The sequence below is a fragment of the Diadema antillarum genome, unplaced genomic scaffold (genome assembly GCF_040938485.1).
Source record: "Diadema antillarum isolate AM-2024a unplaced genomic scaffold, OU_Dant_1.0 seq00001334_RagTag, whole genome shotgun sequence".
Lineage (NCBI taxonomy): Eukaryota > Metazoa > Echinodermata > Echinoidea > Diadematoida > Diadematidae > Diadema > Diadema antillarum.
The window spans coordinates 174,166-190,377 of NW_027272104.1; the positions used below are offsets into that span (position 1 = coordinate 174,166).

Consider the following 16,212-nt stretch of genomic DNA (forward strand, 5'->3'; position numbering starts at 1 on the left):
ATGCATGCAGTGGTGGACATTAATATATCTTTTGTACACATGATATTCGTGTTAACGTCTTTATTGCTTTCCATATTTGAATATAAAGGACAATTTACCATCACGGTTTAGTTTAGTTTAAACGGTGTTTTCCCCATTTAGTTTTAGTGCTGTTGTAAATGGAATCTTGAGAACATGGAAAAGGATACAGTGTTTCCGCAGGTAGTAAAGAAGGTTCATTTCCGGATCCGGATTACTTTCAACCACCTGCATATAGGAGGAAGAGTTTTATGTGCTTCAGTTTCGTAATTATTCCTTTAGTAAATTGTCAGTAGCTGCCGATAAAACACTTTAAGACCGACACAACGTCGTTTTACGTTTTACTAAAATATTACTGTGTTAGCCGTGGAGAACATCACAGGATAATCAGATTTACATCCTCATGGCATGTATAATTGTTATGTAAACTACGACCTAAAGTGGCTGCACCAGCAGGGCTAATTAATGGAAGAGTATCAATGATCAAACGAATATTAAGTATCAATCATTTTCATTTCTCTGTGCAGAACAGTCAGATGCCTCTGACAAAGACTTATCAAAGCCACAACAGAGACACTATTCGAAAGGTTGGCGAGTTCATCACGAAAAAGATCTATTGTAATATGAGACAGACATACCGAGAGAAAGAGAGGGAGGGAGAGAGAGAGAGAGAGAGAGAGAGGGAGAGAGAGAGAGACAGACAGAGAGACAGACAGACAAACAGACAGACAGAACCTTTTGTTTAAAAATCCCACTGTGGGGAAAGAGAATAGTTAATCTCACAATATTCTACAAGCACACATCTACCAAGCAAATTGTAAACAAGTGGGGAAAAATAATTCAATTAAAACAGGTATTGACAGCGTGGGTAGGGTCGACGCGGGTGATAGGCCGCAACAATCAGTCACCAGATTATCTCAAAAAGTAATTTCAGATGGTATGCGATTGGTATGCTATTTTCATGTACTTAAAGATAAAATATTGATCTACTAGCTGCAATCAACCATTGTAATACGATGAATGTATTCCTACCTGCTTTCCGTTGCAGAAGAAGACAAGGTTATCCTTCGTCTCATTCATCATGCTGACCATGCAGTTGTGCGGTCTGAAGAGGAGACTAGCTTGACTCAAAGTTTTTCCGATTCTGATGTCAAAACGTATAGTGATGTGCTATCAACAAAACTTATGCACACACGACATTTCTAATCTGTAAGATTAAAGGGATGGGTACAGTATTGTTTGAAATGAGATTGAGCTTTTGACTTTTTTTTTTGCAAGATACTGAAAAGCCACTTATGAAATGAGTGTTACAAAGCATACAATTCTAATAGGAATTCAAGTTTATTTGATGAATATGGGATTTGAAATGGCTAGATATCAAAAAAACCAAAGTAAAAAAAAAAAATCGATCCTTCTAAAAGCTGGGTCCCATCTTTTATTCGGATCCTTTGTTTTGGATATCTCAGCCATTTCAAAGCCAATTTTTATCAAATACACCTTGAATCCCTCTTAGAATTACACGCTCATTCATAATTATTTCCCAAGAGGTTTCTCATTATCTCACACACAAGTTGGAAATCTGAAGCCCCATCTCAACCATAACTACCACAAGGCAATATCTTTGACTTGATTTCAACACCTACTGTTAGCGAAATAAGAAATATTGATACACATGGAATTATTTTAGATTGCGCAAAGGTCAGTCATGTACATGCTTAGGCCCAATGATGTTCACGACAAGAGACATGAATACACAACGATGAAAGAATGACTAGTCTGCAGGTAATCTTTTAATGCTAATAAACTTTTAAATCCTAACGATCTCTTTAATTTTCATCTATGAAACATTCCAATGTAAGGTAAATTCTCATAGCCCCAATCCACACAACCACTGAGCAGAATCGGAACCACAAGGACATTCAATATTTCACACTGCTCATCAACTTGCAAAGTTAACTTACCACTGCTTACGAGCTTTGCTCTTCACATTAAACATAATGATATTTTAACTCAGTGTGATCGATTCATTTCTTCTCAAAAAATTTGAAAACAAAAAGACCATAAAAAAACACAAATACTCCAAGGTAAATTCAATCATACATAACTCCCTTGGGTAGGCCCTACCTGCGAACACGAAACTAAGCCAGGTTGATTAATCTCTTTTCTCATAACTTAAAAAAAAGACCATTGAAATAAAAAAAAAAAACACTTCAAGGTAAATGGAATCATCCATTGGGTACCTGCGAACTCGACCACTAGAAACCACTTTGGTTTTGTTTGTCGTGACAAAGAGTTTCCACATACTAGTATCAAAATACAGATGAACAGCTGATAAGGAGTGCTTAGCAGATTTAGCTACTTAAGATCACAGCATAAATCGACATAGACGAAACATTCAACCGTAAATATCACTTTAATATCACGATAAGTTTTCCCTTATCGCGGAAGAAAACGTATCTAACCCTTTATAGAGAATTCGTGTTAGGAGATCCCGTCTTCTCGCCATCTTGCTATCATGACTATAATCATGACGTCATGACGACTTTAAAATCATCAATGAAGAGATACGGATTCATTCAATTAGCTGAATTATCAAATACTTCATTAGTATCTCGTCTAATGGTATATGATTTAATATCACACTTTATTGAATTCGTTATTTCATTTTCTTTTCACAAGACACGACGGGGTCATCCCACTAGACGGGCACCCACGAGTCATACATCCCACGAGTTCGACATTGAAAACAGGTCCATGAGTCATACAGCTCACGCGTCATACAGCCATGAGTTCCAAGAGACACCAGGCAAATAAAGCCCATGAGTCCGACACTAGACACAAACAGCCCATGAGTTCGACAGATATAACACGGGGCTTAATGTGTCAGTACTGTGGCCTTATTAGCTTTAATAGTGTCGAAATAATGGGCTGTATGACACTTGAGCTGTATAACATAGGGCGGTGAGTTGGCTCAGTCGGTAGCGCGTCTGCCTCACGATCACTCGGCCCGGGTTCGAACCCGAGTCTGGACTGAGCAATGTTGTGTGTAAGCATACCGTCCCCTCTAGAAAGAGGCAAACACTCTGTCCCTCGGATAGGACATAAAATGGAGGTCCCGTGTACGAAAGAGTAACAACTCATGCACGTAAATGATCCCACTTCATTCATTCATCGTAAAGAGCAGGGTGTTTAACCCGGTGAAGTGGTCCCACCTTAAATCCAGCTGGACCCCATGGAAGACCAGCTTAACGAAGCTGAATATGGGCTATCCAGCCATCTTCTCAGATGGAAAATGAACAAACAAACAAACTCATGGGCTGTATGACTCGTGAGCTATATGACTCGTGGGCTGTATGACACATGGGTGTCGGTCTCGTGACGTGCACCCGTCACGACACACTGTGACTTTTTGCTTTAATACTAAAGCTGATTGATGTACGGGACAATTCTAAGATTGGTTTAAAAAAATTCTGGTGTAATATATCACGGGTTAGACGAGCATTCTCAGATAAACTATGTTGAAAGAGAGAGAGAGGGAGAGAGAGAGAAAGGAAAGAAGAGAGAAATAATGAGAATGAGAGATTCAAAAATATAGTAGAAATCGAGAGATCTTCCCTTGGACGACTTTTTTTTTCACAGAATGTATAAATATGTTTGTATGAATAATGCTTTATTTTGTAATGTCTACAGACATGAACATGTTATTCTTTGCTATACCTAGGTATATATTCCTTGAAATGCATGTCCAATTTACGTATTTTTCGGTGCATTCTGTTGAAAGAACAAAAAACTCCCGAAACAATATAGCTTTGTAAACATGGACGTGGTCTATTAAAGAATTACCAGAATTTGAAGCTACGCATACCCAATGTGTGCCTTTCATGAGGTGCAGGTGTCGCTGAAAAGAGGCACGCTGCATGTTTTGCACGAAATTCTCACCTGTTTGAGCACACCATTAGCATTCTCAATTTTGCAGTTACTTTCTTTCCGTGGATTCTTTCATCATTGTCCTACTGAGCGATTGTCTGCTATAAGTATGTTCCCAGAGTGGCGTCTGAGCATTGGACCTTGATATGGAATTGATGTGCAGGGAGGCAGAAAAGCTTTTTGTGTCTTCTCGGAGACCTACAATACCTTTATTTTGGAGGAATGAAACGGAGCTGAGAAGGACAAGGCATTGAAGATAAACTGGGGTGTTGTTGAAATGGTGTACATATTCAAGCTCTCTCTATTTGTCCCTCACAAACAATCGTCACATATTCTCTATATTATAGCCCCTCGCGTCGCCGCAATGTCAGTACATGTATCAGTTTTCGTTCCGTGTTTATATCTAATGCTCCTTTTGATTCCCTCTCTCCTTTAGCTTCTGTATTTCTGGTTATCACTTCTGTCTTCTTCGTCATTGTTCATTTTCCCAAATTCTACAGTAATTGTACTTCAGGAATTCGATAACGATAGAAACATTCTCAATTCATGGTTGTTGGCAAAGGCCTTTTGGTAATGTTGTTCAACCAGGCCGGTGGAAGAGCTCCTCCACCCCCTTGGATCGACGGAGTGCCATATAAATTGGCTGCAATGACAGACGCTGTATAATGCGTCATTAGCTGTCCCCTTTCTGTGATGTGCATCACATATCGACAGCATGGGAGGAAAAGAATCAAGGGATTTTAGCCGAAAGGGGAGGGGCCAATAAAAGGGATGGTATAATATTGGTTGAGGTGAGGAATCAGCTTCAACGTTTTGCGAGATATTTATAAACCACTCTATCAAATGCACTTAAAGCATACAATTCTAATGGGAATTGAAAGTTTATTTGATGAAAATCGGTTTTGAAATGACTGAGACATCCAAAAATAAAGAAAAAGGTAAAAGAAATAGATCCTAATGAAGGTCGTGGTCTGTCACATTTTATTAGAATCGCATTTCTGGATATCTCATCCATTTAAAGATCAATTTCATCAAATAATCTGAATTCCTCTAATAATCACATGTTCTTTCATATTTCATAAGATTTTCTTGGTCAATCTTTTTTTCATAAAACAATATATAAATTAATTCAAGACAAGATAACATAAATTTCATTATAACAACATAAATAAAATGCTTAAATTACACATTTACAGTGCTGATACTGCCAGGGAAGCATTAATTATGGGTGTGTAAGAAAGTAGAAACAACAATATAAACCCAAACAATTACATCCTACAGCCTGCCAGACAAAATAATAAAAAAAAGTTCAATAACAACAAAGTACTACAAATAGATTCCCTAAATATTCAACTCTTCCCATTTCAATAAATGCAGCCCTATTTTACCAGTTTTAATCGCTAATTTCTTTTCTTGATCTTTACAATCTATAATCATCATCAAAATTTCTTTCATTGAAGGAAGCACTCCTTTTTGATCCGGAAAAATACATGATATATCTTATCATGAAAATAAAGGAATTGCACATTTTGATTCTATGAGAATTTCCTAGATCCCCATAAAATCAAATTTCAGTCACTGATGTCTATTTCCCTCAAATCTAATCTATCGCTTCTTGTCAAGTTCTTTGAACTTGTTCACAAAGCAGAGATATATGCGAATACGTCTCCTCCTCCTTTTTTACAAAAGGAACATGATTTATTAAACACAAATCCAAATCTATTGGGTGTTCTTTAGTATGTAAGGCACCATGTAGTGACTTGTATTGAAATTCCCTGTACTTACGACAAATTACTGGACGTCTTATTCTCAAAAATATTTCCTTAGTTTCTTCCTTGCCAAATTATATTGATTGCACCCATCTCGTATTTGTATATTATAATCTTCCAAAATTTGTCTAATATGTCTAATAAAGTAATCATATATTTACTTTGAATTCGAATGAGACAATGTGCCTATCTGACCCCAATTTTTAATCTAATACCAGAATTTTGAACGCCAATCTGCAGATGGTCTCTCATTTTCCAATCATTTGGACTAACGTTAAACATATCATTAAATATCAATAATCCTTTGCTTTCAGTACCTAAATTCCAAAAATAAAGAATACGGTTTCATATGTATTCCATCCACTATCTATTTGAACAACCCCCTTCTTTAACAAATCCTCATCAAATTACAATCCTATTTCTTATACAAATATGTCTATTATTAAAAAGAATAGGGTTATTTTTATCATCTTCAAAATGTCTACATTTATTAATTTCAGGCGTACTGCCTCCTCAATATTTCTATTTTGAATATATCCTACTTGATCAAAATGTTTTTTTTTTTTTTCTCCGAGAACTTCTTTAAGCCTTTTAGCTAACACTTTAGACAAAATCTTATAACCTATACATTTAAAAGTGTTATTGGTCTATAATTCTTTTTCTGAAAATTATCTTTACCTTCCTTTTCATTAAGTGTTATTACCCCTTCCTTCTGTGAACTTGATAACTCCCCTATCAAAAGCCTCATTCAAAGCATCTACCAATATATCATTAGCTCACAAACAAACAAACACACACACACACACACACACAGACAGTTGGAAACCTGCAACCCCTTCTAAACCAATTTACTGTACCATTCATTTAAGGGGTGGGGATATGAAAAGTATTGGTTCGTGTTACTGCAAGAGACCAAGTTCAATGCATCTTCATGCATTTGACATATTACAATAAATGACAAGATTACAAAATTATCATGAATTAGCTAAGAATTACATATTCTTCAATTTAAATTCTTTATTTCCATAATCATAGAAAATGCGCGATCAAAGTATACAAAGTATACAAGCACAAGGTATACACACTATAAAGAAAAAGTATACCTGAATTGAATAGTATTATCTAAGATATCTACGTTGCTTCCTGTTACTGATAAGTACCAAATCCGATGCATCTTCATGTCTATAATATATCAAAAAGAAATAATGACAAGATAAACAAAATTACTAAACTTATGATTACAGAGATATCTAAAACGCTGAACATTAATGATTGACAGCCAATCTGAGTTTATGATGGTGATGGCAAAGATGATGGCTATTTTTCACTTTGATTGTTGTGTTGTTTATCTTTAACAGTCACAGTGGGAGATAATCATGATAACCGCCATTGTACTATGTATACAATCAAAACGATTGTCGACGCCAGCAATCAATAGCGGAAGGCCTTCTAGAAGGGCTATGGAATCTCTGGCTGAACATCATGTATCATCAATTGAACGTACGAAAGAGAATAAACAGAGTAAAGTAATCAATAAGATAACTGCTTCGGAAACAACTACACTGCGATTAAATTTTGTTGACATAACGCCAGTGGGAATCCCTTCCCCTATTTCTCGAACTGAGCTTCAGTGCATGTGCAATCCAGGTTATCCTTATGTTTACCTTATTTACTTTGTTAGCAGTCATTTCTCCTGTGTTAGGACCTAGCAGTTAAATATGCATGCCTCAGGGAAAAGATGTAAAAAGATAATCCAGCCAATCACACATGAACTAATTTCAGCAGTAGCTACTTGAACTCGGGATAACCCATAGATCATTATAACTATGAATGTCAATTAATGAGTAGGTCTATATTGTTTGGCGTCTATAGGTTACAAATTTAGTCAGAGACGGTCTACTCACGGACAAGAAACCCTGATCTCTCTTACCCCAATTCTTTCCTTCCAGTTTCAGAACAGTTGTCAACCTGTGTACGACGAGCCGTGCTCGCAGCTGCACGAGTCCTATGTTTACAGTGGCGTCAGGTTAAAGTTCTTATGTGTATAAGTGTGGGTGCAACTCGTGCCCATGCATTACACAAGGTCCCCGGAGTGTTCACGAGAGTTCATGAGTGCATGTGCGGTGGCGGGTACAAAGTATCAAATTCCGACGATTCGAGAACTGACATTTAGCCTTTCCTATCATACTTCGCCTTCCCAATCTGTATACAGATGATGTTCGATCTGGGCCCCGTTTCATAAAACTTGTCATCAGTGACAAGTTGTCATAGTTGTTACAAGCTACTGAAATCTTTGCATTTGATTGGCTGAGAGCAAATTTGTCATAGAAATGTGGCAGTTTTCACTGATAACAAGTTTTATGAAACGGGGACCTGACGATCATGGCGATCAAAATGAATATGCCCCCCAAAAACTGGAAGTCTCTTTACTGTAATTTTCCCAAAATAATCATTGTGGGATATCAAAAGATCATATGTATGCTGGAGAGTGAGAAATTAAAGTCAAATGGGAGACTGGGAAATTTTGAGAAAACCTCAGATAGGTAATTCGTTCTTCATCTATAGTTTTTGGACGCAATACAAGGCGGCGATGTTCTAGACCAGCGCAATCAATCGTGCGCGCGCACAGTGTAATAATGAATGCAGAGAATCCGCGTAACATAGAAAACATCACTGAGGTAACAAGATTTACAGACCACGGCCGGCGCAGTGTTTTCAAAAGTGTGGGGGCCCACTTCCGGGTTTCATGAGCTAGCAAGAAAAAAAAAAAAGAAAAAAAAAAGGTCCTCAACTCATCTCTCCCCGTCCCCGTCCACTTCCGGGTTTCTTCAGCTAACAAGCAAAAAAAAAAAAAAAAAGGTCCTCAGCTCATCTCTCCCCGTCCACTTCCGGGTTTCTTCAGCTGACAAGCAAAAAAAAAAAACAAAAAAAAAGTCCTCATGTCATTCTCTCCAAGATCTCTACCTATTTCTATTTTAGTACCACTTACGTACTTTCGGGTTGAAAAAAAGTTTGGGGGCCCAAAGTGATGTGTCCCAATTGTGTATTCCTTTGTATGGTGCACAAAAAGTGTGGGGGCCCGAGCCCCCACGGCCCCCACGGCTGCGTCGCCCCTGCAGACGGTAAGGAAATGAAATTTCGTAGCTGGCTAACCCAACTTGATTTGTTGAAGATGACACTTTCCATGTCGACAAGAGAATGGAGCAGCGAGTAGCTGATATAGATCCAACATTTTTGGCAAGTTGTTGATTTCAATAATGTGATGGGTGATGTCACTGGCATCAGCCATCGCCGATCTCGATCCATCATTCACGGTGTTCGGTTATACCTGAATTTTCATAATAAGAAGTCCAGAAATTAACCGACAATGTATATCACTTTGTTTACTCATTTATTCATTTACTATTTATTTATTTTTTTTTTTGGGGGGGGGGGGGCGTGATTGCGACATTTTGCTGCAATTTAGAGGTGAAATTTTGCCCGATGTTCTATGAAATCTCGTGTCATGATGTGCGTGTGAATGATTTTTCCATATGCTTTTATTATAGGGCTAATTAAATCTCGCTGTACCGTTTGTTCTATGCTTGTCATTTAATTTCTATCTTTCATCTGTATTATCTTTTTGGTTCAGACCCTCTTTTTTAGTGTTACTCCATCATTGCCCTTTACATAAATACAGTCGTTCCGTCAAGTGTGTAATGTATTCACTTTATTTTTGTATATATACATATATATATATATATATATATATATATATATATATATATATGGCGAAAACTTTGAGCAAAGAAAATGGGTTTTCATCGGGATTCGAACCCGAGACCTCCGGATTACTAGACCGGTGCTCTACCGACTGAGCTATTGAAAGCCCTAGATCGGTGTTCGTCCCAAACCCTTAATTCTCTTTGCCCGTGTGGTCAGAAGCTATAGTGTGTGTATGTGTGCCACACACACACACACGTTAACCTGACATAGACCCAAAGGACGTAAATCAACTTTGGAATAAATGCGAGGGATCACCGAAGCGATGCAGCTTTTTATTTTTTTTGTAATATAAATTGAAACAAGAGAGGGAAAACTGACCAGAAACAAATAATAAATGGCGAAAACTTTGAGCAAAGAAAATGGGTTTTCATCGGGATTCGAACCCGAGACCTCCGGATTACTAGACCGGTGCTCTACCGACTGAGCTATTGCAAGCCCTAGATCGGTATTCGTCCCAAACCCTTAATTCTCTTTGCTCGTGTGGTCAGAAGCTATAGTGTGTGTATGTGTGTCACACACACACACACACACACACACACACACACACACATATATATATATATATTTGTTTGCTTTCTACCTGTCTACGCTATTTTGTAGTAGACAAGCCATAGCTATCAGAGAACAGCATGATTTAAATAGTGATGGCAAGTAAAGGATGTTTGATGCTGATTTAAAAAATAATCGCATGCTGATTAGATGCTTCCTTATTTTAATTCCTCTTCTTGTCTGTGATTTTGTTCCTTTTTTCTCCCCTCTGTATATACGATGAACAAAAACACTCTTTTATAATAATATTATGTCCTACTGCCAGAAGAAAGACAACATGCACAATAACAGGCAATAGAACACTTGACAATGATTTTCATGAAAAGCGCCGCCATTCACCACAAACTTAGGACTGGCGGAAGAGAGACCTTTGAGCAAGAGAGTATCTCACAGTCGCAAACCTTTAGTAAGCCTAAACAAAACTTCTTCAGACTTATGGTGTGATGAAGCAATTGCCATGACCAGCCTGCAGGCTTGATACATGTCGAACTATAAGATTATTATCACCCATTATGGATGCCTTAGGACGAGCCATCCCAGTGTGAAATTGTTATTCCTCCTTATACTGCTGTGCAAAAGTTGACAGACGCTCTGATGAGGGAAGAATAAGATGGGTTGCCAGGTGACGTCAGCATAATATTTTACCTGTCGTCTCCATGTCCTGATTCTACCCATGCAGGGATAGACATACTAGGCCTACTCGCGATGAGTGATAGGGTACTAACACAAACTAGAGAATTCAACTGTGATGGTAACTGATCCATAAAATCACTTCTTAAAATATTTTTCGGAAATTGACAAGAGATCAAAAGAAGATGTATCATGATTCTTACGACTGACTTTTGTAGTCATGGCCGTTTTACGCCCATGCAAGACACCAACCAGAATTATTGGAGCTATAGTTAATACAAATCACTGTCAAAATGTGCGTAAAGGACAGATTAATCAAGTGGCTGTATCTGCTATAATGTCATGTGCACTGGTTGTGGCAACACTGAAGAGACTATTCCCTTGAGAAAGAAGATATCATTGCTTTTAAGATTATTGTAACTTTAATTGATAGGTCTAAAAAGATGCTACTCTAGTAAAAAAAAAGTGTTTATCAAGACAAAAATGAACACCCTCATTACCTGCAATGTATTCAAAGAATGTAAAATCACAAAACCCGTAATTCTTTGGCATACAAAGAGGGAAGGGGTGTTCCTCGATTCCACCAGAAGAAATTAATAAGATCCCCCTCCCCGATCGAGCCCCCCCCCCCCCCCCCACTCCATCGTCAGGCCCCAGCTCTTTTTTTCACGTCGAGCAAGTGATTTGTTACTAAAAGATCGTACTTCTGATCCTTAAAAAACTATATATCAGATAACACTGACATTGATGTGAGCAATACATGTAGCTGAATAAATAGTGTGCAATTTTGTTGAAGGTGATTTCAAATCAGTTTCATTTAATTTAAGATATATTTTGAAGTTATAGGGTTCAGATTTTGCTTCATTTTCAACCCTCTCTGTGCAAAACTTTGACTTTGCACAGGGCTCAATAATTGATGTCTATGGGAGCACGGACCTAATATACAAGGACATTCATGGTATATCATTAATTAATTCATGCCCCTGTACATCTCAAAAGAGCCACAAAGAGATTTTTATCATGCTTCACTGCTACTTTGATCCCATCATCGTCACCGCCAGCAGGCCGGGAGAAGAACAAGACGGAGATTCGAGAAATCTAAAACTATGTGCGCAGAAGAAAATAACTCACAATAAATCAAGAAAAGTGAATGTGCAGTTGTGGTGTATGTTGTGAAATCATGCCTCAAACAATTTCGCTTCTGAGACGCAGGCAGTTTTTAAAAGAAAGCTAACATTTTGGCAGAATGAGTGTCATTTGTGATCTCAATATTTCACTTTTCCGCATCTTATTCCAGAGCAAAAAGGGACGGTAATGGTAGAGAACAAGACATATCTTGCCATTAGGCAAGTATGCGTGTGCGAAAATGTGCGAATCAGCAATTACACATCTTTTGACACAAAATTTGTCATGATCTCAGGTTTCGCTGCTCCTCATCAGCACATCAGCGAAACAATGAGGGAAACGATTCTTTTGTTATACGTATATAGTGACGATACATGATCATACAATTGTTATTGTCCAGACACCTGAATGAACTCATTAAAGGACAAGTTCGCCTTCATAGACAGGAGGATTGAGTAAATGCAGCAATATTAATATAACACATCAGCAAAAGTTGAGGGAAATCGGATAATCCGTTTAAAAGCTATGCATTTTTGAAGTTTCTGCTTATACTAGTCACTGCTGGATGAGAAGACTACTACGGCATGTGATGTCACAAGTGTACAACGATATAAAGAGCAATATAAGGAAAATGTAAAATATTTTCATTTTTTTCCCATATAATAAAAGAACACTTGACTTCCCTCTTTCTAGAAGGCAGGAGGAATAATATGGGGTGCACGTCACGAGACCGAAACCCACGAGTCATACAGCCCACAAGTTATACAGCTCACAAGTCATACAGCCCACCAGTTATACAGCCCACGAGTTCGACACCGAGTAATTAAAGCCCACGAGTTCGACATCAAGTAAAATAAGCCCAGGAGTTATACGGCTCACGAGACCGACACTACGCACAAAAGGCTCATGAGACCGACAGTAAGCAAACAAAGCCCACGAGACCGACACTACACTTAAAAGGTCCACGAGACCGACGCTACGCATACAAGGCTCACGAGACCGACATGACGCAAAAGAGGTTCACCAGACCGACACTATAAAGCAAAGAAGGCCCACGAGACCGACAGGATGAACAGCGCCACCTATAGACCAATAAATTATATAGGGTGTCCTGATAATAGCATAGGAAAATATGAGAGATGGAAAAGAACGGCAGGGGGTTACCCCATCAGTTGCCCCCCCCCCAAATGATCAGGATCTTTAATTGTGTTTGCATGGGTGTGTGTTTGTGGGAAAAAAAAATGAACAAAGTACAGTAAAAATGTGTAACAGATCTTTCCACAATAAACCTGCGAGGGTGTTGATTTAGTATTAATTAAAAATAAAAAAAATAACGTAATCGTCTATTAAGGTAGCGTTAGGGATTCGGGAAAAAACCAGATGCATCCATGAAAGCAGCTATTGTATTTCACGATAAAATGTACTGTTCGGAGGAGAATAACACAAGCCACAAAATTGAGGTGAATCCCTGCGATATAAAACGTTTTAATCAGTAGAATTAAATTATACTTGTAGTTACAGAGAAAATTACAAATAGATCTTACTGCAAAACGTCAAAGCAGGAGGGTAGAATATTTAAAATAGAATAAGCAACTAGTGAATCGGGAAAGAGAAGAGGTAAAATTTATATCTTGTCCATCTTCTAGTTAAAAACTGGGAAAGCCTATTAAAAATAGCACGATGGCATTATCAAAGCTCTAAAATTAATCCATACATCGTTATTGTCCTCTTTCAAATCCATTTGTGTTTTTTGTCTCTTTTTTGGGGGGATGAGGAATATAAATTCTTCTATTTTTTTTTTTTTTTGGGGGGGGGGGGGGGGGGGCCGGGGGCATGAAGAATACAATTCAATGTTTCTACTTGATAACAATGTCGCTCCCTGACACACTTGCCCCCCCCCCCTCCCCAGAAGTATGTAGAAATACATATTTGATGACCTTCATAAAGATGGTCAACATCTTTCAATGATAGCGTTACGAAATTACACCCGCCAGTATGTTATTTTTCCGTTCATGGAACACCCTGTACAGGTGATTGACATGTAGATGGCGCTGTTTATCCTGTCGGTCTCGTGGGCCTTCTTTGCCTACTGTCGGTCTCGTGGGCTTTCTTTGCTTAGTGTCGGTCTCGTGAGCCTTTTTAGCTTAGTGTCGGTCTCGTGGGCCTTTTTTTTTGCCTACTGTCGGCCTCGTGGGCTTTCTTTGCTTAGTGTCGGTCTCATGAGCCTTTATTGCTTAGTGAGCCTTTTGTGCGTAGTGTCGAACTCAGGGGCTGTATGACTCCTGAGCCGTATAACTCGTGGGCTGCATGACTCATGGACCTAATATTGATGTCGGTCTCGTGGACCGTATGACTCGTGGGTGTCGGTCTCGTGGGACCCCCCCCCCCCCCCCCATAATATTGCCCTTAACATACGTCAGTGATGAGTCGAGGAAATGTGCTCCTTTTTCAAAAAGTAAAATTTTGGGACGTTCTCTTTATATTTTCCTTATATCGTTGTACGCATGTGACATCATACACTCTAGTAGTCTTCTTATCCAGCAGTGACTGTGCAGATACTTTAAAAATTCAACACTTTTGAAGGGATTGTCCGATGTTCCCCCAACTTTCACTGATGTGTTCTACAAAATATCGTTGCATTCACTCAATCCACATGTATATGAAAGTGGATTGTCCTTTAAGATGCACATAATCATGACAATTAATGTGTCGGCGACGATGATTACATCAAAGAAAGACTGCCGTAAACAGTCCATGTATATTAGGTCCATGATGGGAGTGTGTGGTTAGACACACCCAGACAATATGGTCCTGAACAAAGGACAATGTCTGAATGCTCTATCACATATTCATGAGAAATTCCACTTTGCCAGCAAGTCTTTGTTCATCCTAAAATGTAGTGTATGCAAGCACATGAAAACATGTGTTTACTAATTTAATCATGTGCATGCATTGTACCCTTTACCACGAATTCATACTAGCAGTGCCCAGGGCAGTCCATCACGAATTATTAATAAAGCATTAATGTACCTTGCAGCAAGAGACCAGAAGCCTTTCAGCAGAACTCTGAAGAGGTGGTATTCGTGGTATTCATGTCTATTGTTCCCGAGTCATTGTAGCACACACTCACATACACATCGTTGGTTCCTGTGTAAAGTTCATTAATTTTTGTACGGCCTGCAGAGGGTTCAAATTTGAACAAAATCTGGAACTTAACTTAAAGATTAATCACGGATTTAGTGAAACTGATTCATGTTTTCATATGCAAGTCATCTCCAACTAAATTGTACACTATTCAGCTATTTATACTGAATCGATTCCACCAGAATTACAAAATGTGCATAAGAGACAGATTAATCAAGTAGCTGTATCTGCTATAATGTCATGTGCACTGGTTGTGACAACACTGAAGAGACTATTCCCTTGAGAAAGAAAATATCGTTGCTTTTAAGATTATTGTAGCTTTAATTGATAGGTCTTAAGAGATGCTACTCTATAGTTAAAAAAAGTGTTGACCAAGACAAAACAGAACACCCTCATTACCTGCAATGTATTCAAAGAATGTAAAATCACAAAACCCGTAATTCTTTGGCACGTAAAGAGGAAGGGGAAGGGGTGTTTCTCGATTCCACCAGAAGAAGTTATTAAGATCCCCCTCCCCGAGCCCCCCACTCCAGCGTCAGGCCCCAGCTTTGTTTTTTCACGTCGAGAAAGTGATTTGTTACTAAAAAATCCCACTTTTGACCCTTAAAAAACTATACATCAGATAACACTGACATTGATGTGAGCAATACATGTAGCTGAATAAATAGTGTGCAATTTTGTTGAAGGTAATTTCAAAATGAAATCTTAATTCAATTTCATTTAATCTAAGAGATATCTTGAAGTTATAGGGTTCAGATTTTGCTTCATTTTCACCCCTCTCTGTACAAAACTTGAACTTTGCACAGGGCTCAATAATTGATGTCTATGGGAGCATGGACCTAATATACAAGGACATTCATGGTATCATTAATTAATCCATGCCCCTGTACATCTCAAAAGCGTCACAAAGACATTTTATCATGCTTCACTGCTACTTTGATCCCATCATCACCGCCAGCAAGCCGGGAGAAGAACAAGACGGAGATTCGAGAAATCTAAAACTATGTGCGCAGAAGAAAATAACTCACAATAAATCAAGTTAAGTGAATGTGCAGTTGTGGTGTATGTTGTGAAATCATGCCTCAAACAATTTCATTTCTGAGACGCAGGCAGTTTTTAAAAGAAAGCTAACATTTTGGCAGAATGATTGTCATTTGTGATCTCAATTTCTCACTTTTCCGCATCTTATTCCAGAGCAAAAAGGGACGGTAATGGTAGAGAACAAAACATATCTTGCCATTAGGCAAGGTCTTATGCGTGTGCGAAAATGTGCGAATCAGCAATT

General features: G+C 38.4%; 1 protein-coding gene across 1 annotated transcript in view; it reads right to left on the reverse strand.

Annotated features, from left to right (window-relative positions):
- Positions 1–7,671, reverse strand: part of LOC139708416 (xanthine dehydrogenase/oxidase-like) — a 44,305-nt gene extending 36,634 nt beyond the window's left edge. Inside the window, exons 1-3 of the mRNA XM_071620366.1 lie at positions 7,645–7,671; positions 1,051–1,162; positions 189–246 (exon numbers count right to left, since the gene is read on the reverse strand). Of these exons, the coding sequence (XP_071476467.1) occupies positions 189–246; positions 1,051–1,110 (118 nt within the window). The 5' untranslated portion in view covers positions 1,111–1,162; positions 7,645–7,671. The remainder of the gene's footprint in view (positions 1–188; positions 247–1,050; positions 1,163–7,644) is intronic.
- Positions 7,672–16,212: the final 8,541 nt, after the last annotated feature.